Here is a 24,213-nt window from a genome sequence, read left to right on the forward strand (position 1 = left end):
TTTCTCAGGGTTGGCTTCAATTCCACGCTGGGTTACTATGAAACCCAGGAACTTGCCCGAGGTGACTCCGAACGCGCACTTCGCTGGGTTGAGCTTCATTCGGTATCTCCTGAGCTTGGAGAACGTCTCCTTGAGGTCAGCTACGTGGTGTTCCGCCGCTCGGCTCTTCACCAGCATGTCGTCTACGTAAACCTCCATATTTCGGCCAATTTGGTCTTTAAAAATTTGGCTGACCAGTCTCTGATAGGTGGCTCCAGCGTTCTTCAGGCCGAAGGGCATCACCTTGTAGCAGTAGGTACCCTTGTCGGTGATGAAGGCCGTCTTCTCCTCGTCTTCTGGCGCCATTCGGATTTGATTGTACCCTGAAAAGGCGTCCATAAAAGTCAGCAGTTGGTGTCCTGAGGTGGAATCGACGAGTTGGTCGATGCTTGGGAGGGGGAAGCTGTCTTTTGGGCAAGCCTTGTTCAGGTCGGTGTAGTCCACGCACATGCGCCATTTCCCGTTGGCCTTCTTTACGAGGACTACGTTGGCGAGCCAGTCCGGGTAGGAGACCTCCCGAATGAAGCCGGCTCCGAGGAGTTTATCCACCTCCTCGGCCGCAGCTCGTTGTCGTTCCGGGGCGGAGCCTCTTTTCTTCTGCTTTACAGGTCTGCTGGTTGGCTTCACCTGGAGTCGATGGACCATGACCTCAGGGTCAATTCCCGGCATGTCCGCGGGCGACCAGGCGAAGACGTCAGCGTTGTTCCGCAGGAAGCTGACGAGGTGATCCCTCTCGCAGGCGCCAAGGCCGGAGCCGACCTGCACAGTTAGCTCGGAAAAATTTTCTTGCAGTGGAACTTGAACAAGAAGCTCACCGGGCTCTACTTGCTTCTTCCAAAGGGTGTCCCTCGCATCGAGGGTTTCTATGGATAGTGAGGGGCCTGTTGGCTGAATCGATGCCTCGGTCGGTTGCCTTACCCTGTGGGCCGCCATGTAGCACTGCTTGGCGGCCAACTGGTCTCCGCGGACCTCGCCTACTCCTTGGCTGGTGGGGAACCGCATGAGCAGATGGCGGGTTGAAACCACGGCTCGAAGGGCATTTAGCCCTGGCCGCCCAAGGATGGCGTTGTAGACCGAGGGCAGATGGACCACAAGGAAGTCCGTCCTCACGGTGCTCTCTCGGGGAGCGAGGCCAACTGTGGCAAGGAAGCTGGCCTCGCCTTCAACTGGGACCGAGTCTCCGGTGAACCCAACCAGTGGGGCATTAATTTTCCGGAGATGTCCTTCTGGCAACCCCATTTTTTAGTAGGCATGATAATACAAAATGTTGGCTGAACTTCCATTGTCAACTAGGACACGTTTTACATCAAACCTGTTCACAATCATAGAGATGACCACAGCGTCATCGTGAGGGGTCTCGACCCCTTCCAAGTCCTCGTCCGAGAACGAGATGACTTCATCAGTACGCGGGCGCTTTGGGGGTGCTCCCTGGGCGGCTGCTCCTGCCGAGGCCCTTCCGATCATATTGATGGTGCCGGCGATAGGTCTGTTGTCGTCCGGATTTTCGGGCAGTACGGCGTTCTCCGTCGGCCTCCTTTCCTCACGTCGGTTCCTCACGAACCGGTTGAGTACTCCCCGACGGATGAGCGCTTCTATCTCGTCCCGGAGCTGGAAGCAATCCTCCGTGTCGTGCCCACGGTCTCGATGGAAGCGACAGTACTTCCTGGGATTGCGAGGAACTCCCGTGTCTCGCATAGGAGGCGGGGGTCGGAAGAAGTCCCGACCCTCGATTTCCATCAGGATCTCGGCCCGGGGAGCATTGACAGGTGTGTAGTTCTCGTACCTCCCTGGGTACGTCCGAGGCCGTGGTGGAGACCTCGGTCGCGGAGGGGTCCTCCGCTGAGGTCGTCCTTGCTGCCGGGGCGGCCTCCTCAGCCGGGCGAGATTCTTCTCTTGACGGGAGGATCGGCTCCTTTGTCAGCCGCGTTCCTCGCGGCGTTTCTTCTGCTTCCTTGAGGCGGGCTCAATTGCTCCCCGCCTGGTGGCGACTGCCTCCTCGGCCTTGGCATACTTCCGGGCTCGGGCCAGCATTTCGGTGAAGTCGGCCGGGAAGCTCTTCTCAACGGAGAAGAGGAATCGGTAGGAGCGAACCCCAGTCTTCAGAGCCGACATGGCTATCGACTGGTCTAGCTCGCGAACTTCCCACGTGGCGGCAGTAAAGCGGTCCAGATACTCCTTGAGGGATTCCCCCTCCTTCTGCTTGATGTCCAAGAGGAAGTCTGACGTCCGTCGTTGGCGTCGACTGGCAGCAAAATTGGTGGCGAATTGCCTGCCGAGTTGCTCAAAGGAGGATACCATGTTCGGCTTTAGTCCAGAAAACCAAAGCCGAGCGGTCCCTCGAAGAGTCGCTGGGAAGGCCTTGCAAAGTACGGCCTCCGAGGACCCTTGTAGAGCCATAAGGGCTCGGTAGCTCTCTAAATGGTCGAGGGGGTCGGTAATTCCGCTGTAGGGCTCCACTTGAGGCATTTTGAACCTCGCGGGGACCGGCTCATCCTCGATTTGGCAGGAAAAGGGGGATTTGGTAGTGAACTCGAAGTCTCCCTCCTGCCTCGCCTTCCTACTGTGGAGCGCTGCAATTTGGCGCTCTAAATGCTCAACTTTCCTGTCGAGCTCCCCCACCCGGGGGATTGTCGCCGTGGTCTGCGCCGGCTCACGGTAGTCTGGGGCTGACTCAGCCTCAGAAGGTTGGGGTCTTCTGTTGAAATCTTCCCCCGGTAGTTCTCTCTGGGGAGAAGTCCGCTCTTCATCGTTGGCTCTGGAGGAGCCATGCAAATTCTGGCCTGGGAGAACCGGGCCGTTGGGAGGAAATTCCGGCAGGACCTGGGCCTGCGGGGGGAGCGTTGGTAAGGCCTCCTCGCGCCACAGGCCTTGAACGGCGGCGGCCAGGGCCTGGACTTGCTGTACCAGGGCATTGAACTGTTCCGGCTGGACCTAAGGAACCGGGTCAGCCGGAGTAGGCGAATTCTGGACGGAGCGTCCAGGACTCTGCGGGGGACGCCGGGAGATGTTGGAGGCTCCCTTGCTTCTCAACTTCATGATCGCTACTCGGGCCCTTCCTCTAGCGCCAACATCCAGAGATGTTCCATTCATGTGTCCATTGTATGAGTTCAGATATGCATGCTTGAAGGCCATCATTATATCAGGAGTTTCCACTAAGTGCATTTTTTAGCTTTCTCGGACAGGGTAGACTTGAAAAGGGACTAGTGTGTGCAGGCTTGCAGAAGTTAGCAGATTTCTCCAACCTTCTGTTATTGTCCTGTTTATTTTATTGTAGATGCTGTTCGCAATTTTTTACCTGCTTCCATATGCCTTTTTCCATTCCAATTCATAAAACTCGTTCCTGATCATGAGGGCCCTAAACTTCAGGCCGAAGTTAAAAGCTTCATCATTATTTTAAGTTCAACTCCAAGGACTCTGCCCTTCATACTGAAAATTTTCCATTATACTAGACTAAAAAGAAAATGCTGAGATTTACCATACTTAGCACTCTGTTTTCTCTACCTTTTAATTTTCAGAATTGTAGATAATCTCCCTCGATAGAGCAAAAAAAAAAAAAAACCCATTATCTCAGGTCCATCACATGGTAGATGGCACTGGTAAACTACCATTAACAATTGGTGATGGTGCTAATGATGTAGGCATGCTTCGAGAAGCAGACATAGGGATCAGCATCAGCAGTGTTAAAGGAATGCAGGTCCCTGAGACCATAACTTCACTCAGGCTTTTCTTTCTTAATTTGATGTACATAATGATTATCTAAAAAAGGAACACTGCTGAATTGTCTGAAAATATGATGCCTTTTGGAATATCACTTTTAACTTATGCTGGAAATATGTAATTAAACTTCATAATGCAGACTTGTTCCTCCATAATTGTTTGAAATTGCAGTTTTAGGCATCTTCTTTTGTTTATTTCTCTTCTGACAAATACTGTACAAATCTAGGCTGTTGTGTCAAGTGACACCATTATTTCACAGTTTCGATTTCTCAAGAGCTTACTAGTGCATGGACACTGGTGCTTCAGAAGGATCTCATCAATGGTGCAACTTTTGCTTTCGAAAATTCAAGCTAGAACTCTTCATTACATGTCGTTGACATGTTCCTTGTGCTGCTTTGCAGATATACTACTTTTATAAGAAAATCACCTTTGGTATCACTGTTTTTTAATTCGAGGAATACACATCCTTCTCAGGGAAACCTGCATATAATGACTGGTTCATGTCATTGTATAATATCTTCTTCACATCGTTTCCAGTGCTTGCCTTAGGTGTCTTTGATCAGCATGTCTCTGTAAGCTGTTGTCTGAAGGTATGCCTCAGCATCCACATCAGAATTGCTGTCACTATAAATTAAGGCAGTCAACCCTTCGCAATTATGATTTTCTAGTTCTTCTAGTCAACTCTTTTTGTGATATGACATTGTTGTTGTTGTCTTATTTTTTCCTTTTTTTCTTCTGTCTTCCTCAAGGTTGCATATGTAATAACGAGGTGGTGGTGGCTGGCTAGATTCGTATATAAATCTAAACCTGAATCCACTCAGAACTCTTGTATCCCAAAACCAGCATTTAAACATTTGTAAAGATATTCAATTCAATCTGAAACAGATAAGGGCAGTAGGATCCAAATCAGCTTCAGTTACATGTGCCTACGGCTGTCTTTGGTCTTTTTCCATAGACTCGCAGGTCTTACTTTTATATCATTGTACATTTACATTCGGCTAATCATTCATCTATTTCATAATCGTTGAGATCTGAATCCTATCCATTATGTATTCTAATTAGTTGTCCTGCATCTGAAATCAACATGATAATTTTTTCCAACCAATATCTTAGATTTTGGGTTGAATTTAGAGTAGATTATCAGCATCCATGGTCACCAATTTTCATATCAAAGATTGGTTGTCTCATGCATTCATCTGGCTAAATTATCAGTTATATGGAACATCAGCAAGTACAGTTTGAACGGTGGCCAGATGATCCTGACTCCTGAGTTCTGCCACATGATGTACCAGAGGTCAGTAAGGTTGATGCCCAACTCGACGCCAGAGTTGATCAGATCAAAGGAAAGTACAGCATGCAGTCCATAAGCCTTAGAAGCCACTTGCTCAGCTGACTGTCGATTGTAAACTGGATATAATCTCACTGGCTTGCTGCTTTTATTTGCAGACCCTGACAATAAAAAAGAAAGTTCTGAATGACATTCAGACTGAGCTCAGTTGCTAGGCAAGTTTGTCGCAATATTTTTCGTTTGGTATTAGATATGTAAGTTTTGAATGTTCTCCTTTCTTGCCCAGATTGATTCTTTTCATTCTTGCATCTTACAGAAATCTCCTTACAATGCTGAAATTATAGAAAATGGTCATAATATATTTCAGCCTTCTTTTCTTTTCCTCTCTCTTTTTTATCCTCCGTTCCTGGTTCTGGTAAATGAATACCATTCAGGTATTCTTCATGGTGCAAGGAAAAAAAACCCACTAGGGCGAGGCGATGCATGGCAGATTTTGAGATTATGTTTGACAGATGATATAATAACTAGTAAAGCTTGCGCGATGGCTTGGGAAAAAGTGAATTTGTGAAACATGAATGTCCAAGCCACCCCTGCACTGCGCCTGTTATAGTAAAATTGCTGTGCAGCAGAGCTAAACCTTTCCTTCCAGCAAATCTGAAATTGGGATCCAAAGAAACAAACCATTTTGTATGATTTTTTTAATGCAAGTGTTGATAGTGAGTCTTTGGTGTTAGATAAGATTGCTCTATTGTGTCTTGGAGGTCACAAGTTTAAAACACAGGAACAATCTCTCCCCATGTAGGGGTAAAGCTTTCGTGCTCTCACAATTCAATAATATAAACTTGAAGACATTATTTTGGAGTTAGCAAAGGTATTATTGTCATCCTCCTTGCACAAACAGGAAGCTTGTAATACTGATTTGTCCTGGGAAGACATAGATAGATATTTACTATAGAGATTCATATTTGAGATTATTATTTTACAAGATTTATCTTTGGAAATATTACCTACAACTTTTCTCTTAAAAAGGAAGTGCATTTATGCTTTTAAATCTTGTTGCACTTAAAAAGGACCCCAAAATATTAGTATGAATTATGAATATAGTAAATCAAAAAGGTCCTATTCTTCTGTGCATGCATGCGAAGAAAAGCTTAGGGGCTGCATTAAAATGGCAATTTCCTCTGGTTGTCCTTTTCTATTTGGAATTAGAAAATCTCTTCATTTTTTCCATTTCACCTAACGGGAGAGGTACGTAGCTGACCAGGTCTCCTGCATCACAAACACTTGCAGTTATAATCAAATCAAGTTGGGCATGCAAATCTGGTAACAATTAACATGCCTTTTCTTTGAAAAAAGAAAAGAAAAGAAAAGAAATAGCAAAATCAAGAGTAAAAAAGTTACCTTGTTCTGAAACATCCATCCTCTCTCTCTCTCTCTCTCGTGCTCGAAAGGAGAAAGTTAGACTCATATTAGGATCATCTCAAGGATATATATACCACTTCTCAAGATCCACTGAGGCAAATAATTATTACCCTTGTTGCATTTGCTTTTTCCTAGAATGAAAGTTTTGGACTAGATTAAAACTCAAATCGAATTGTTACGTTATAAAAAAATTATTAGAGTTTTAACTTAAAAAACAAAAATTTAATTTTAAAAATAAATATATCAGCTTTATCTCTTAAATTTTATATGTTTTAAAATATAGGATAATGCTCTTATCATTTTCTTTAGACGCTTTCGAAAACGCTCCACCGTATCGGTTTTCTGAATGATTAATTCTTAGCAACTTCAATCTCTCTCTATTTCTAGTAGTCTATCTTCCAAGAGTTTCTTCCAAAAAAATAGTTCTTTTACTCTTCAACTTCTTACTTTTTATCTTTTTTTGTCGTAAACCCATACGTAAGGAGCAAATCACGTTTTTAGGTCGTGTAAATCACACGCCTCGATTTCGATAAGCTTTTTTCAATCTTTTAATTATATTCTAGTAGATTATTCTATTCAAAAATTTTCCAACAAGGTTAACTCGCACCTCCACCCATCTCTCCCCCTTTCATGCCCTTAATACCATTTTATTTCTCGTTATTAGACACCAAGACTAATTATAGATTAATTCTACATAAAAAAAAATCATATCCAACAAGAATGGCAGCAAATTGGTACCATTTTGTTTGCTCGATACGGAGGAACATAGCTGTTAGATTCCGGGTTACAACAACTCACAGCTGTCTGTCCTTCATAAAGTCAAACTTCCACCATATATAGAAACGAACCCGATCTTTTGAATGTTCGCCTGGACCCGGTTCACTCCCTCTGACCGATCTGTTGCTCGGCCCCAACTGACGACCAAATCCATCGTCCACGCGCTTGCCTTGGTCCTTTCCGCGTCGCCTTTCTCTAAAATAGAACCAGCGCACAAAAAATATCACTTCCCCCCTTCGTAGATCCCATTCCCACCCTTCCATCTCTTCACCAAGACGACCACCGAGGCCACCGCACTGCTGAAAGATACAAACCATCGCACCGTCGCCTTCCTCCCACCTTCCCATTAGAAACTACCAACCTTCTCCCACCTCACACGTCGAACAACTTTTCTTCAAAACCCCACCCGGACTCTTCCCCCCTTCTCTTTCTATCATCATATTTTTTTTCTCCCTTTGGAGTATCGATCGGCTGTTTCCATTTCTTTGGCGATGGGTCGCCGGCTTCAAGGCGAGCACCTCAAGCAGCTGAGGGACATCTTCGCCCGGTTCGACATGGACTCCGACGGCAGTCTCACCCAGCTGGAGCTCGCCGCCCTCCTCCGCTCCCTCGGCTTGAAGCCAACCGGAGACCAGCTTCATGCCTTGCTTTCGAAGATGGATGCTAATGGAAATGGCTCCGTGGAGTTCAACGAGCTCGCCGACGCCATCGCCCCCTTGATGAGCGAGCAGGCCCTCGTCAACCAAGCACAGCTCCTCGACGTCTTCCGGTCGTTCGACCGCGACGGCAATGGTTACATATCGGCGGCGGAGCTGGCACGGGCGATGGCGCGGATGGGACAGCCGCTGACCTTCTGCGAGCTCACCGAGATGATGCACGAGGCTGACACCGACGGCGATGGTGTTATTAGCTTCACGGAGTTTGCCGCCGTCATGGCCAAGTCCGCCGCCGACTTCCTTGGATTCGCCGTCTCCTAGATTCGCCGGAGGACCTCATCAACTCGGTGCCCTGGTCAACCGGTGTCCCACTTGGTTTTATTCTGATAGGGTGTTTATTATTCTTGTTAGGTTTTGTAATAAAATGTACAGATCTAAGGGATGATGAGATTGGAAGATGACTGTAAATTCTAATGTGGTAGAAATGCAGGACATTTTTTTTTTAATGATCTTCCCCTGTTTCACTGAAAGCCCCTTGGGGAATGTTATTATATCTTGTGGTGTCATCTTGTTCCAGACATTCGTATAGAAAACCCAAACGACAATGTACACAACACCAGCACAGCAGCAATGGAGTCCCAATTGAGAAGAGCTGAAGAGGGAATGGACTATCCAACCCCTGAGAGTTCATGATAGAGGAGGCCACCATGCACCTCATATGAAACTGCTTTAATTTTTTCCAGGAATCACAAATCATAGAGCTTTGGATACCAAAACCCATCCAGCACGCAAGTTCATCTAGCCAGTTACCCCACAAATGACTGAAGACGATGATTCAGCGCACGGCCAAAATTAGATCCAGTAGAGTTGCTGATAACTAGCATGGTGTTGCAGCCACAATTTCAATATGTGAATGATACAAAAACTCAGGTTTGCAATAGATACTTTTCATAATTGACTGTAGCATAGACAAAAAGAGTAAAATCGTGCGCAGTGAAAGGGGAAAGCAAGTTATAACTTGTGAAAGGTTTTGCTTTCTCTGAAACAGAGCTACTTTTTCCCATGCCAAGATTTTCTTCAGATAGTAAAGATGGTAATCTTCAAATTTCTTCTCATTCCTTTGCTATCCAGTCTTCCTTCTACCTGAACCACCATCTGCGGACAGCAGATATGGGGGTGTTCAAGAATGGGGCGTACCGGTCGATGTAAGGGTTGACAGACCGACCAATCTTGGACCACATACTTTGGTGATAGCCGGCAGTTGTAGGAGCATGGTACATGAGTTTCAGCAGCTGCGAGCATAATCACACGCATATCAGGTATAGTTAGAATACAGCCTACCAGAAAGGAGCAAGAAGCTGAAAGAGACTTTAGGGGTTAAAGCCAAATTACAATGAAGAAGAAATAACTAAAAATAATTCTTACAAGGATCTAAATTGCTTTATAGCAAGGCTGGTTACTCTAAGACATGATTAAATGCAAACACACAGCAAATGATTTATAGGAGACTCAATCAGAGCTCTAGTTTTAAATGGGCACACTGCCAGCAATATGATCCACACAGCTAACTATTGTGGTCGATGACAACCATCTGGTCTTGGTTGTATTAACAAATGATGTCTGAAGGAATCCAATATGGTTTTTGCTTGTATACAGATATTTTCACCAATAACACACTTGGAGAAAATAGAGTATAGAGATTTTGCAGAATAAAAAAAATAAAAAGAAAATGAAACAGACCTGCCAGTACATGAATGTCTGAATTATGTTGCGCTGCCACCTGCATCAGCAAAACCAGAGTTTAAAAGGTGCTAAGGTATGTAAAGGGCAAAGGAAAGCAAATAATGGAATTTGGTAAGATTGACTCACGAGAACAGCGACATAATTAAAAGAAAACCCAGTGAAATCTCAGCATGTGAACTCAGAATGCCAAGTGTATTAGCGTTACTCTCCACCCACAAACAAAGTTCCTCCAAGTACTTCCTATTCGCACATCCGATAAGAAGTTCAACTTTAGATTCTTAATTCTAGGAAAAAGTAGAGGTAGTGGGAAAGCTAAATAAGATGATAGATCATATCCACCACCAATTCAATACATGTTAAAAAAAGTAACATGATTACTTCATTATCAAAAGAAATTACATGCAACAGATGTAGCACTAATGCACTACAACATAATAGCATCATGGGATATGATACTGCAACTAGCAGAATGAGCCAATAGAGATGTTTTAACTTCTATTATTTTATCTTGAGAAATATAGAGATGTTTTAACTTTGTGTCTATACCATTCTGTTATGAAAATCATGGCAAGATGAAAATGAAGAAAAGGATACAGTAAGACAATATTAAATGCACAGAAACATTCTAGATACACTTTGCCAGTAAGTCTCCACAGTCACTAGCATACCTCAGAACATCGTGAAAACCTATCCAAAGTTAACCATAAAGAAACATGCTGGGAGCAACTTTTTTTTTTTAAAAAAAAAAACACTACTATATACTAAGGGAAGAAATGTGGAAGAAGAAACCTAGTTAAGTTGACAACCAAAGTTGACTAACTGAAAATCCAATTTTAAATTGAGTGAAACAGTGAGTTATGGAACTCTATGGCAGATGATTATGACACAAATTTCACAGCATAATATTATGAAGTCTATAACAAGTCAGTGAAGTGGAGTAGTCTCATTTCAGAAGGTTTATTATAAACCATTTCTGAGGTAACTATGGGTCTACTTCAGGGTTACATGTTGAAGGACATACTTTAGAAATGATAACTGACAATTTTACGAGCAAGATTGACTTTGACCAACTCTTTTGCAAAATTTTCCCTGAATTAAAGACCCTGAGTAAACAAGTTTAACTTGCTTGGATCTTACAATCTCAGCATCACTTTTCACAACTCTCTCTGAAGAGATCTTCTTCTTCCTTCTTGCTATTATTTCCATATCAATCTAAGTCTAACATTTATCCCAAGTAAAATTAAAAAGAATAAAAAAGGTCTGTTGTATCTAAAACATGTACTCATAACCAGTCATTCTGCCGGTGTTAAACTTGTTTGAGCACCAGTGTTAGTTCAAACATCGAAGTGTCCTACACCAAAAGCTATTATTTCCAGTGTATCTAAATTTTCCCTGAATTTCCAGCACCAGTGTTAGTTCAAACATCGAAGTGTTCTACATGTACTCATAACCAGTCATTCTGCCAGTAAAACATTCCCCATTTTAAATTCCCTCATCCCACACCAAAAGCTTTTTTTACTCCAGTCAAATTAAAATATTCCTATTAGGCAGCAAATTGCAAGACCACATTTATTCATATGTTTGTTACTACCCCCATCAGTGGAATGGATTGCAGAGGTAGCAACACTCAAAATAATTTGTTGGAACTTAAAAAGAGGCTTTGAAAATGAAAAGGAAACTCTTGAGCTTTAAGATCTACATGCCTTTCCCAATATACATACTAAAAATATTCAAGCACATGGTGAAACCAAACTCATACCAAACTTGCATATTTAACCTTTACAAACTTCATGTATTTATAGATAACGTTGGTTAAATCATCACAAACTACGAATTGAAATTCACGAGAAGATAGATTTAGTCTTCAACAAATTCATATTTGCTTCTGATAAAGAATCACTAAATCAAGCTTGAGCTTATCTACCTGTACAAAGAGGAATGTGCAAAATTACGCCTAAGGAATTTGGCGACATGTTCAAGTGCCCAGCAAAGGACAGGTACCAAAGCAACTGCCAGAGAAATTGGAATTAATAGATAATAATAAACTGGTAAAAGATTGACTTTATAAGGTACTATCCAGTGTAAAGAGTCAATAATACTTACACTTGAAATGTAGTTGAGATGTAACAAACAGGAGGCTGTATATTAAACGGATGAAATCTTTGGTTGCTATCACAGTTTGAAACCATGCTTGAATGGCAGGTAGATTCCATGCCCTTGGTTTCTAAAAAGAAGAGAAAAAAACTGATAAATAAATAGACATAGGTAACAGTCGAAACCCGTGACTAAGTCCTAGAGTAAATATGAACAAAAAGGGTTTAATGGTGAGAATTATACCCCATAGAGAATGTACAAAGAATAAAATGAGGAGCATGTGGTGCCCAGCAAGGACAATCGATATGCCTTGTTTGAAAGATGTCTTGGCACAACTGGAAGGATCCCAAGCACAGCAACAAATAATACCTTCCAGGCACAAAGTGTAAACATAATCTTAATATAATTCATGCAGCAACCATCTTCAACAAAAGGAAGAGGACATTAAAGAAAGAAAATTGTGAACTGAAGAGTGTAGACTGTGTGAAACATGGCAGAACATATACTAAGGAACTTTTATAAATAAAACATGATTACAAAAAAAAAGGTAGACCATTTATTAAAGAAAGTGATCTATACAGATAAAATAGAAATAAATTTGGGCTTTTGAAGCCTAAAGATTTATATGTCAGTGATGTGGTAAAGGGTGCCTTTCCCAGGTTACTGCACAGAACTTCAAATATTCTCTCTCTCTCTCTCTCTCTCTCTCTCTCTCTCTCTCGCGCATCAGTCTAGTTCAAGGCACATGCCCGGCACATAATTCAAGAGGAAATAAATGAAGACTGTTTAGAGCAGATTTGATAAGCACACATTCCAATTCCGTTTATGCATCTCTTAATTCCCTTTCTTAGTCATTGAGTGGATAGTGAAAATAAAACGATATATTAAAAGAAGAGTGTTTTTATTGATAGGAGGCGGGACACAAATTTGTATTACATATAAATATATATTTTTCCATATTTTAAAAAAATAATATATATTTTGTAATTATTATGTGATTATGTTAATTCTAAGTATATAAAGGTCAGACCAGTTGAAGAATGGTTGAACCAATGACCCAGTGACTTAAACCCTTAGCTGGGTGAATGTCTGATCTAGGACTAATAACATTAGTCTAAAGTATTATCTAGAAAATGGCTGTCGAGGAACCCCCTCAACCTAGATTTATTCTGCACCTATATTATGAACAACTACTTTCAATCCCACCTGACATGTATAGTCCCTTTTACATATTATGAGATATAAAGGCACTAAGCGTCATCATATATGTGATGCTTAAACCCTCAGAGCATCATGATGCTAACATTCTGTGTTACATGTAAGTATCATAGATGATATGTTAAACAATAAGGGCCTGTTTGGGTATCCTGCAGGAGTCGGAGACCGAGGGGGCGTGGGTGGATAGGAAGGGGGAGGAGAGGGGGCGGACAATAGGCAACGATGAGGTAGATGGAGATGCTCAAATATTGCAAGGGAAAAAAGGACCCATGGAAGTCATTTTCCCCCCTCCTACAAAATATGGGCTGGGGTGGAGTCAGGTTGATGCGAGACATTCCCAAATGGGCTGTCCAATTCACAAGTCCAACAGGATTTGGACAGATTTCCCACTGGATTACCCAAAGAGGCCTTGAAAGGTTTCACTTTACGCCTCCATGCCTCTGAAATGAAAAGAAAAGGAAAATGAGATGCCTATACTTAATTCAAGATTATCATAGAAAAACTACAAAAATAAGATTCCTTCATCCATCAAACACTAAATCAATTGCTGAAAAAAGTCAAATATTAAGTCAATCACTTATACAGTTCAACTTTTAGTCTCATCTCCTCCACCTTCCACTTTACCATGCTTGACTATCTTCAATTATATTTCTACCATATATCAATAAAGCTAATCATCCAAGTAATTTGTACTCAAAGAAAAGCAAACATTATACTTATCATATTACAACAACTTGGCAAGAAATCCACAGAAGCATTTTAATCAAGTACGTAATCGACTCTGATAAAATAATTAAGTTTAAATTTCATATTGTTTAAACTTTCATAAACAGGAAACTCATTCTCCACAGTCAGTTATATACTAACATTAGTATTTCGAGCCATAACACTAACAACACTATGAATGTCAAAGACAACTACAGTTGTCAATGAGTGCATTAGGTTAGATTTAAAGAAAAAACAAAAGAAAAAATGCATGTTTTCATGTTAGTCATAGGCCAAACCAAATTAGTCAAATTGAAAGTAAAAGAAAAATGTTCTTTTGAAAGGTCAACAACAGGAAAGCTAGAATCTTTAATGAGATTAGAGTTCTTGATTTGATGATGAAGAGGTTAGCTGTCCCCAAGCAAGAGAAAAGTTCACTGAGAACAAATTCAAATTTTAATTATTTTCGGTTCAACTGAAACAAAAGGGAAAACTGTTGGTTGTCGATCACATGAAAAGGGAACAGGAAAGAAAACCTAAACATGACAGAAAACATGATCCTCAATTTATGAAAGAAAAAGAAATATAAATAATCCCCTAGCTTTTCCAAACTTCAATAGTATTACAATGGCATTTATTCTCACTAGGCATTTTTTCAATGTATTTATCAGGTCGCACCTCTTCCCTTAAAAAAAAAGAAAAAGAAGGTGGCGTTGGGATTCCAAGAAAGTTGAGCTTATTAATAAGAACATGTGGACATGAATAGCAATGGCACGAGTGCAATATAATTTTGCATAAACCATGCACTAGTTTTATCAAAATTTGCTTTATTCAGTTGGGCAAACCTTGGTCAGATTGCAAGACTTCTTATAATTTGTGAAGGCTGATTTTTTTTTTTCAGAGTTAGGTTGCTTGTGGTTCCACTTAAGAGTTCTGAAATATACCATATTGGTGGTTTTGGAACGAATATTGTCTTTTTCAAGGAAGATTTCTTTAATGTTCTAGCACATCTCCATCTTAAACTACAATAAGTGTACTAATCTATTACTGTTCGACTGTACCAGTACAATTCTACTTTTCTCTCGTTTAAATCTTATCAAGCATTTAAAATGCTTGCCTCCTCATATTTGTTATATCTCCATCAGTTCATGATTATAAAGATCCCTATGTAATTCACGCATGACAGTCTGAAACAGTCGAAGGAATGCTACTAAATTAAGGAAACAGAACATGATCAGAATATTGTGTGACATTAAGCATTCATCAAAAAAGTAGCTGCTTCTCTGTACCCAAGCATTGACAGAAAAATGTATAGTCCGTTGATCCAGCTGCAAGGAATTTGCATTCCTCCCTGGTGGTGCAGATGTTGTCGTACCAGATCCTGCACCACAGATTTAGTTCACAAGACACACTAAGAAAATAAAGGATTAACTTATTCCTGATGGCATATATGGTGAGATGACAGCAATAAAAGCTTCAGCAAGCTTCTCTCCACCTGAGCTATGAGGCCTTGCATTTTCTGTAGCCGAAGATGATGAAGATCTCACCGATGGTCTAGTTGACTGAGAGGAGGCACTAGTTGAGGACATTGCCTCAACCACAAAATTGGGGTCCTATATATGATAAGGACTGTCAGAACTGAAAACAGCAAACTAAATAACAATCAAAATTGGAAATTTATATTTTCTGGGAATAACTGAACCGACATCAGCATTATATTGGAGAAACTACAGCACGACACATAATCAAGACCAAAACAGCAGATAACATTTTATTCACAGCTTACAGTCATCATGAAACAAATATAACCATTAGGAAAATGTTGCATTAAAACACATGGCAATCAACCCTTAGAGAAATCTAAAGAAGAAAAATTCTGGAAATTCAGTTAAGAACCTATTTTCTTTTGATTAGAAGCCAAAAATTTTATTTTCTTGCAGCATGGTAATGATATAGCAACCCCTCAAAGCAACAAATAACAATCTCAGAAACTAACATACATGCATATACGGTTACATGCATGCAAACATACATTCATATGTTCAGACATACAGACATATATCATAAATGAAATTTTACATTATATTTGTTAAGCCATAATGATCGACACACTACAATAAAATCATCCTTGAATGTTAGCCACATCACCAAGGTAACCAAATCCCAAAGTCATGCGCGCTATCTAAAAATCCGGTCCCTGAAGCTTTTAGCTTTTCTAGTTTTCTATTTATCTGAACTTCTTGACACATCTCTTCTTCAAAACTCCATGCTTCTCTCTTATACAGTCTTAAGCTTTTCTTTGACGACAATGAACCTTAGTTCCAACTTTGAAGGAGTCTATTTGTCTTTCCTAAGATTTCAACAAATCAGCCTTCACCAACAACTCTAGGCATTAGTCCACCATCCTCGGTTCAAGTGCAAGCATGGGTAAGCATCGACTTCAAAAGGCTGATTTGTTTATCACATCAAAAGAGCCCTTTTCTATGGTATGCACTGACAACTGTACTAAGAAAGGCCAGTTGATGGAAGAAAATTTGTTTGTCACATCAAAAGAGCCCTTTCCTATGGTATAAGTTAAAATACCATCCAAATCATCAAAATGAATGCACTCTCATCACATTCAATAAATAGAGGAAATGAAGCTTTTCTCCAATTTTTTTATTTTGAAGGCTGGGAAATTTGACAGCTGCATCTTACCTTGACAATTATTATGGAGCATGGAATGGTAACACCAGAACCTCCATAGGTTAGCCATCCATCCATTACAATTAATACGAACAAAAGCAAGGGAACTACAGGAAAACCTAAATTTTTTCTGAAAATCCACCAATGACAAAGAGAGTATATCTTCCAATCAAAGAAAACCCTTTTGAGCCTTGTTTTTGCGATTCCAGGCTGGCTAGATGGACTCATGTGCTGCGGCAGAAGGATTACCTATGGGTTAAGATGCAGCCATAAGGCAATGGATGTATAAGGCTTTTAAGAAGCTGATTCAAACTGGTTGAAGGATCCCTCCCACTCCCCAAAAAAATTTAACAAGAGAGATTTTCCTTTTAATCAGGCATATATTGCAAAGTTAAGAAAAGTAGCAAACTCAAATTGGAATGGACAATTGAACAAGGCTCCAATACATCAAGATTTTCCTCCCAAACAGATAACACGTAAAGGGATGCAAAGGGATCATATTACTTGGCCTTATACCCCTAGTGGTATTCAAATTTGCATGTCTATCAACAACTCCAGGAGATTGCCGAACAATATGAACAAGATGTTGGATCTCCCAACCAGCCCAAAGGTTTGATCTTTTTTCAAGAACCTTCTGCATGACAGGCTTTCTATATACACTCTTCTTCCGCATAGGGGCTTGTCTTAGACAGCAGCACGTCCTTAAGAATTTCACATATATTGTTCCATTGTACAGATCTTCTCCATATTTGGGCACTGATTTCGCAAGAATTGTGGTTAAAGCAGTCCAGCAATCATAAACCCGTTACTGGAACTCTACAAGGAAATTATATGGTTCAAGGATTGGTAATGGAATATTCAGTTGCTGTCCTGGTTTTTTCCTTGCATAGTATTTGGGGAAAATAGAAACTCAGGTTGTTTTACAGACCACAGGACTTCAGCTGAAACTTTATTTGTTCAGTCACTGATCGAAGGAAAGGAATTTATCTATAAGAACGCTAAACAAGCAGAATTCACTGAAGAGCATCTTCAGCTTTGTTACATGCTGGGGACCAGATCAGGTGATCGCTTGTGATCTGCTCGAGGCCAAAGCAGTAGCTTGCGATCTGCTGGTGGCCGAAGCAGTAGCTCGTTTAAAGGGACTAGAAATTGCTAGAGCAAACAAGAGAGTTCCCCTACGATCGCGGGAACCCAGGCACCGGTTGACATGTTTCACAAAGGTAGATTGCCACCCAGATACATCACTTTTGTACCTCAACAAATCGGAATGTTATGACTCTGAACACCAAGATCTAACATACACATAGAGAAGTCAACCATCACGCACTGGTTATCTTACAACTGGAGAAAAATGGATGTGCAAATGATAATAATAGTAATAAACAACTAGAAAACACGAAGAAAGGGCCCTAATCTCCTCTTTTACTTCTATTATCAAACCAATACCAACAGTAAATACTAAAAGAATCAAGAGAACACAAGAATCAAAACAGAAACAAGACACATGAAACCCATCAATAAAAAAGCGTTATTTTTTTTTTTAATACCAGAAAAAGGAATCCGAAGAGGGGTAATTAAAAGAATGGGGAGGAGAAGAAAAGTTACGATGAAGCGCTGGTAGAACTTGCGCTTGAAGTGGTCAACGACGTCGGATCGAGAGGCCATATGGGGAGGGATGAGGATATTCGACCAGTACTCCGACCATCGGGGATCGCTCTCGTAGTCATACGCCGCCGCCGCAATCTTCTTTATCCTCTGCGGATCGTCATCGCCTTCCCCCATCGCGCTCTTCGGAACGATGCGGTCAACCGGCTTAGCCGGAGGAAAATAAACAGAACCCCGAGAACAGCAGCGGGCGGCAGCTGCGACCACTCCCTCGGCCAGGGTTCGGGTTGTATCTTTCGCGCGTAAGAATTATCGATCTTCTTTCGCGACGTCGCCCGTCGGATCGCGATCTGCACGGATCTTGAAGCACTCCAAACATTTCGGAACGATCACGGCCGTATGGATGGCTGCAAAGCTGTTTGCTATTTTTTTTCCTCCTTTCTCTTGTCACTTGAATTGTGCGAGAGTAAATTATCATTAACAATCGCTAACTGCAACTACTTTTTTTTTTTTTTTGGTTTATTTTGATAGATCTGAAAGAAGCATCCTCTTTCCATACATGCCGTGATCACATAAATAATCATAAGATGGTTGTTTGAACGGCCAATGATCACCGGAGAGTTTGCATTATGATAATTATATTGCATTACATTATATTTATTATATTAAATTACAAGACTTTTTTTTTATGAATATTTTTTTAAATATCGAATTTTGCATGAATATCTTTTTCAAATTAATATTTGCATGTATATTTTCGTAAAATATTTGTTTTATTATTTTTTTATTTTTATTTTTGCATAGGTACCTACACCATCTAATATTGTTAAAAAAGTAACGATTTTAAATTAAAATGACTAAAATATCCTTAAGGATGGATGGACAAAACAAAATATTTATAAGACAAGCGTGATGGAGGACAAAAATAATAGTTTCAAAATTTTATTTTATTTTGAATTAAAATAAATATGGTTTTTATTTACTGTGCTAGAAGAACCATTATATTATGGATATTTATGCAAAAACAATGTTTTATAAAAATACAGAAATAAATATAAAATTTAAAAAAGTATTCACGCAAATTTAAATTTTTAGAATGGTATTTGTGCAAAAAAAAAATATTATTACTTTGATAGATCTTTAAAAGAAGCATCCTCTTTCCATACGTGCCCTGATCACATAAAATAATCATGAGATGGTTGAGTTTGCATTATAATGATTATATTGCATTACATTACATTTATTATATTAAACTATATTACATAGGAGGAGATTAAAGATCAAGGCAAAGTTGCAATGTTAGATAAATTAATAGTTAAATGTTGGTGGAGCATTCACTAAACAGGATTTACGCTCTTGTGCCGTACCAAGAGGTACTTGGAGAAAACGTACCCACAGTCTTGCTTTGACGTTTCATGCTATTTGACAGGTTTATCATTCACCGAAGCACCATAAGTTTAATAATGTAATTTACACGACCAAAAGTATCGCTACTTTTGAGTTATGAAAGATTTTGTGATCTTCATCCTTGCTTTTAGACTTTGGTGAATGCATATCATACTCTTCCAACTATGATTTCATAAAAGATATGGACATTCTTGTTGCACGGCTTGGCACAAATTGATGTTCATTCGTTCGTGGCTCGGCATTCTGTTGATATTTTCTGGACTAACATCTATACGAGTACTCTTGTTGGGGGAATACGGTTTTCCCCCAGCAATATAGTAACCCCGCCTCTAAGAGGCCGTATAGCTGACGACCTCGGATGACTAAGGTCGGCGTCCGACCTCGGAACGTCCGACCTGGAGAATTCCCGACCCCAGAGGTCTGTCCTTGTCAACCACCTACCACGGCTGTACCCATCTGAGATCCGGCCGAGGGCCATATCCTGCCACTGCCCCAGCATTTATTACGCATGATCTCTGCAAACCCCCGGTTCACTCAATAATTAATGCGAATCTCCGGCCTACTCAACAATTAATGCGAATCTCCGGCTTACTCAACAATTAATGCGCACCTCCGGCTTACTCAACAATTAATGCGCATGGCTCCTATTATCTGCGGATCCTCAGCTCTCCACGGCAAATCAGCTCAGCAGAGTCCTGTCAGCCGTGATAAGTCTCTGACCTCGGCCTTACCTCCGACATCAATGCAATGATTCACCCGATCGCGTGCCAGCTCGGGTCGTACGATGGCCTCACCTCCGATATCAACGCAATGATTCACCCGATCGTGTGCCAGTCCAAGCAACATGCCGAGCCGTACGACGGTCTCGCCCAATCACATCACAAAACCGACCCCCTATAAAAGGGAACCTTTGCTTCTCAAAGGGGGGTTGGACACAGAAAACTCTAAAAATACTGTTCTCCTCTTTCTCCTTTAAGCACAGATTGCCCCTCTCTGACTTAAGCATCGGAGGGCCGGCGCCGGAAAACCCGGCCCTTTCTGCAGGCACCCCGACGGAGGACGCCGCCCGCCGACGGACCGCCACTCTCCTGTGTCCACCTGCCGCTCCCCCTCCTCGACCGACGACCGCCCCCGGATCCAATTTCCAGCAACAACTCTATAATTTCTCTTTTAAGTTGTGTGGGTGTACCAATGGAAGTGTTTGATTATATGACTCGTCCGGTTTATTAAAAAAAAGAGAGAAGCATTTACTAGAAGCATTTTGAGGGATAGTTTAAATTTCATTAATATCTTTATTATTTAAAACAAGATCTGTAATCATACTTTCTATTTTAACTATTTTTAAAAGATTAAAATGAAAGAGTGAATATATATCTAAAATAGATAGTGCATAAAATAAGAAATTGGTAACCATGGCAACAACAAATATTTACTGAAGGAGGGGATCAGGGCAACGAGAGGGCAGAGATGAATGAGAGAGCATAGGGTTCAAGAACTCACCTGGTTGGAGACCATTCCATCCACTTACAAATCATTTTTGGATGGTTTGATAGGTTTCCATACATGATCCTAAAAACATGCTAGGTTTCGGGCGCTTGTTATAAGTGTTTACAAGCTAATAAATGTCCTAATAAATGGTTTTATTACAAACTAATAAACTCTTAGATGTTTGTGATCCTAACCTCAAATCAATATCCAAACCTGAGAAGAAAAACCTAGAACCTGCTTAGATCTCGTTGGGATCCGACCCAAATCCAATCTGCTTCTCATAACTAATCCGATCTCTTCTCTAATCTCTTCCGATTTGAAGCCATTTCTTCCAACGCAATTAGGCAACAAACTCTCTTGGTTCTTGAAAGCTGGACTTTGTGTTTCAATATACTACTAAAGCTTAATGATTGTCAGGCCTCAAGGATCATCAAAAGACAAAAAAATATTGATGAGATGCAAATAACATAAACTGCTCATCTTTTTCTATAAGTAGCTTCTATATTTGTACCTTATCAACCTTCTAACTGGTCTTTGGGATCCTGAACCAAAGACTTCCAAGGCACTGCTGAGGCATAATCAATATAAACACGGCTCGTTAATTTTATAAGCATTTCGTATGATTGAAATTATCTTAAATACATCAATAATCATGAATATACTAGATCTGCTTGAGAACGAAACTACTCATAAGTACTGAAAATCTGTTAAATAATATAAATTGCTCCCCATAATATCTTACATGGTATTTATAGTTCAACAATATACTAATTAGGCTTGCAGATGATGAACATTTGGCAATCAAGGATCATCCAAAGACAATAAAATATTGATGAGGTACAAATAATGTAAACTGCTCATTGCCTTCTATAAGCAGTTTCTATATTTGTACCCCATCAACATTCTAACCGGTCTTGAGGATCGGAAACCAAAGACATCCAAGATAATGTTGAGGCGTAACTTGAAGCATAACCAATATAAACTACTCATTTATCTTATAAGTAGTTTGTATGACTGAACCTAAAAGTGATCTTAAACACATCTATAATCATGAATATACGAGATGGGCTTGATAATGAAACTACCATAAGTATCAAAAATCTCTTAAATTATGTTTAATATAAATTGCTCGTTGAATTACAAGAAAATGGCATCGACGAATCTCAATAATATCTTACATCGAATTTAAAGTCCAACAATATACTGACTAGTCTTATAGATGATGAATGTTAGTCTTTAAGCATCATCCAAGATAATAAAATATTGATGAGTTACAAATAACATAAACAGCTCATTTCCTTCTATAAGCAATTTCTATATTTGTACCTCATCAATATTTTAATTGGTCTTAGGGATCCCAAATCAATAAACTACTCATTTATCTTATAAGTAGTTTGTATGACTGAACCTAAAAGTGATCTTAAACACATCTATAATCATGAATATACGAGATGGGCTTGATAATGAAACTACCATAAGCATCAAAAATCTCTTAAATTATGTTTAATATAAATTGCTTGTTGAATTACAAGAAAATGGCATCGACGAATCTCAATAATATCTTACATCGAATTTAAAGTCCAACAATATACTGACTAGTCTTATAGATAATGAACGTTAGGCTTCAAGGATCATCTTAGACAATAAAATATTGATGAGATACAAATAATGTAAACAGCTCATTTCCTTCTATGAGCAGTTTCTATATTTGTAGCTCATCAATATTCTTACCGGTCTTAGGGATCCCAAACCAAAGACATCCAAAATAATGTTGAGGCATAATCTATATAAACCACTCGTATTAATTTGCGAGGATTAAATGTGATGATACGTCTAAAACCCATCGATTCAAGCAAAAAATAATGATTAGTATAAAAAAAGCAAAAAATAATGATGATGATGATGACAGTAATAAACAAATAGAAAACACCGAGAAAGAGCTCTAATCTCTTCTCTTCTTCTATTATCGAACCAATCCCATCAGTAAAAACTAATGGAATCAAGAAAACACGAATCAGAACAGAAATAATAATAACAATAACCGTAACAAAATCCGTATCGGAGAAACAAGACACTTGAAACCCATCAGATGTGGATCGAAAAACATTAAAAAAGGGCTATATTTCTTTTTTAATACCAGAGAAAGGAATCGAAAGAGGGCAGATGAAAGGATCGGGGATTAGGAGAAAAGCTACGATGACGCGCTGGTAGAACTTGCGCTCGAAGTGGTCGACGACGTCGGATCGGGAAGCCTTGTGGTGGGGGATGAGGATATTCGATCACCGCAGCCATCGATTCTTCAACAACGATGGTCCCTCGGCCCATTTTATAACAGGGCTCTCCGAAGAAGAAATATTCGAAGAGGAAGGGGATGGGGATCGGGACCGGATAGGCGTGGACGCGGATCCCCAGGTCCACGTGACTGTACTTCAGAAGTGCGGCACATCGAACCCACACGATGTCCCATTGCCTCCACAATGATTCTTAAAAGCTCACTAAAAAAATCTGGTTGGTTGATTGGGCTGAAATTGCCATTAAATTTATAGATCAGGCCAATATAACCAGTAATATTATAAAATCATAGGCTGAAATAAATTTATATTCATGGGTATCTGAAAACCTATATACATAAATACTAGCCTAATTCACGAATTCAATAAAGACCTAATCATCCAAACAAACTCTAATATTTTTAGATATTATATCGTATGACGTCTGAATATCCTTCGATCACATTGCTTGGATAAATTAAATTCCAAAATCTCACATTTAAAAAGTGTTGTTTTCTAGAGTTATCGTACATGATCAAGTATTAGATTAAAATTTTAAGTTTTAATAGGATGGGGAGCGTCCCCACCATCCTACCCTATTTCGGGACTTGGATAAGATCGGACTCCAAAATCTATCTACAAGGGGAGTAAAGGAAAAGAGGAAAGAAAGAAAAAAAAGGAAAGATGTAAAAAAAAAAAATAGAAATAAGATGAAGAGGAGAAAGAAAGGAAAGAAATAAAGGAAAAAATAGAAGAAAAGAAAGAAAAGAAAGAAAGAAGAAATGAAATAGAAAGAAGAAGCAAAAAAAAAAAAAAAGAGGAAGCAATAAGGATGAGAAAAAAAAGGGGAAGAAATAAAAGTAGAATTTAAAAAAAAAGAAAAAAAAAGAGAGGAGAGAGATGGAGCACATCTACCAACGTGCATGACAAAGACTATCGCCAAGATGAAGTAGGACAACAGAAGATTCCATTCTATAAAAAAACCAAGATACTTCTATCCCACATATTTAAAACCTTGTATTAAATTTCTGAACTCTCCTTCAAGTTGTAATTTAACAAGTTAGCAAGCCTAATAGACATGCATAAACAAATATTCTTA

General features: G+C 40.1%; 2 protein-coding genes across 4 annotated transcripts; one reads left to right on the plus strand and one right to left on the minus strand.

The window, feature by feature from the left end:
- Nucleotides 1–7,586: 7,586 nt before the first annotated feature.
- LOC103715132 (putative calcium-binding protein CML14) lies at nt 7,587–8,357 on the plus strand. The gene has a single exon (XM_008802665.5). The coding sequence runs from the start codon at nt 7,735–7,737 to the stop codon at nt 8,218–8,220; it is 486 nt and encodes a 161-aa protein (XP_008800887.1). The 5' UTR covers nt 7,587–7,734; the 3' UTR covers nt 8,221–8,357.
- Nucleotides 8,358–8,766: 409 nt separating this feature from the next.
- LOC103715131 (uncharacterized) lies at nt 8,767–23,140 on the minus strand. 3 transcript variants are annotated; one of them, XM_008802664.6, is made up of 9 exons: nt 17,950–18,244; nt 15,155–15,272; nt 14,949–15,040; nt 11,980–12,105; nt 11,746–11,866; nt 11,567–11,651; nt 9,769–9,882; nt 9,640–9,679; nt 8,767–9,191 (listed from the first exon to the last, which is right to left on the minus strand). In XM_008802664.6, the coding sequence occupies exons 1-9, from the start codon at nt 18,124–18,126 to the stop codon at nt 9,039–9,041; spliced, it is 1,026 nt and encodes a 341-aa protein (XP_008800886.2). In that variant the 5' UTR covers nt 18,127–18,244; the 3' UTR covers nt 8,767–9,038. The 3 variants fall into 3 exon arrangements, with proteins under 3 accessions (XP_008800886.2, XP_026663504.2, XP_088560716.1); XM_026807703.3 differs by lacking the exon at nt 17,950–18,244 and adding an exon at nt 22,982–23,140 and having other exon boundaries at nt 8,831–9,191; XM_088704590.1 differs by lacking the exon at nt 9,769–9,882 and having other exon boundaries at nt 8,831–9,191; nt 17,950–18,246.
- Nucleotides 23,141–24,213: the final 1,073 nt, after the last annotated feature.

This window comes from Phoenix dactylifera, chromosome 9 (assembly GCF_051530095.1).
Source record: "Phoenix dactylifera cultivar Ajwa chromosome 9, Ajwa_hap1_PhDact_Kaust_v1.1, whole genome shotgun sequence".
Taxonomy (NCBI): Eukaryota; Viridiplantae; Streptophyta; class Magnoliopsida; order Arecales; family Arecaceae; genus Phoenix; species Phoenix dactylifera.

What these genes read in the sequence shown, in the direction of transcription:
- LOC103715132 (XM_008802665.5), top strand. Translation starts at nt 7,735, where the DNA reads ATGGGTCGCCGGCTTCAAGGCGAGCACCTCAAGCAGCTGAGGGACATC.
- LOC103715131 (XM_008802664.6), bottom strand. Translation starts at nt 18,126, where the DNA reads ATGGGGGAAGGCGATGACGATCCGCAGAGGATAAAGAAGATTGCGGCG. An exon ending in AGTTCTACCAGCGCTTCATC is followed by an intron (nt 15,273 to 17,949) that starts GTAACTTTTCTT and finishes TATCATATATAG; the next exon opens with GACCCCAATTTTGTGGTTGA. An exon ending in GCACATTCCTCTTTGTACAG is followed by an intron (nt 9,883 to 11,566) that starts GTAGATAAGCTC and finishes ATGTGCGAATAG; the next exon opens with GAAGTACTTGGAGGAACTTT.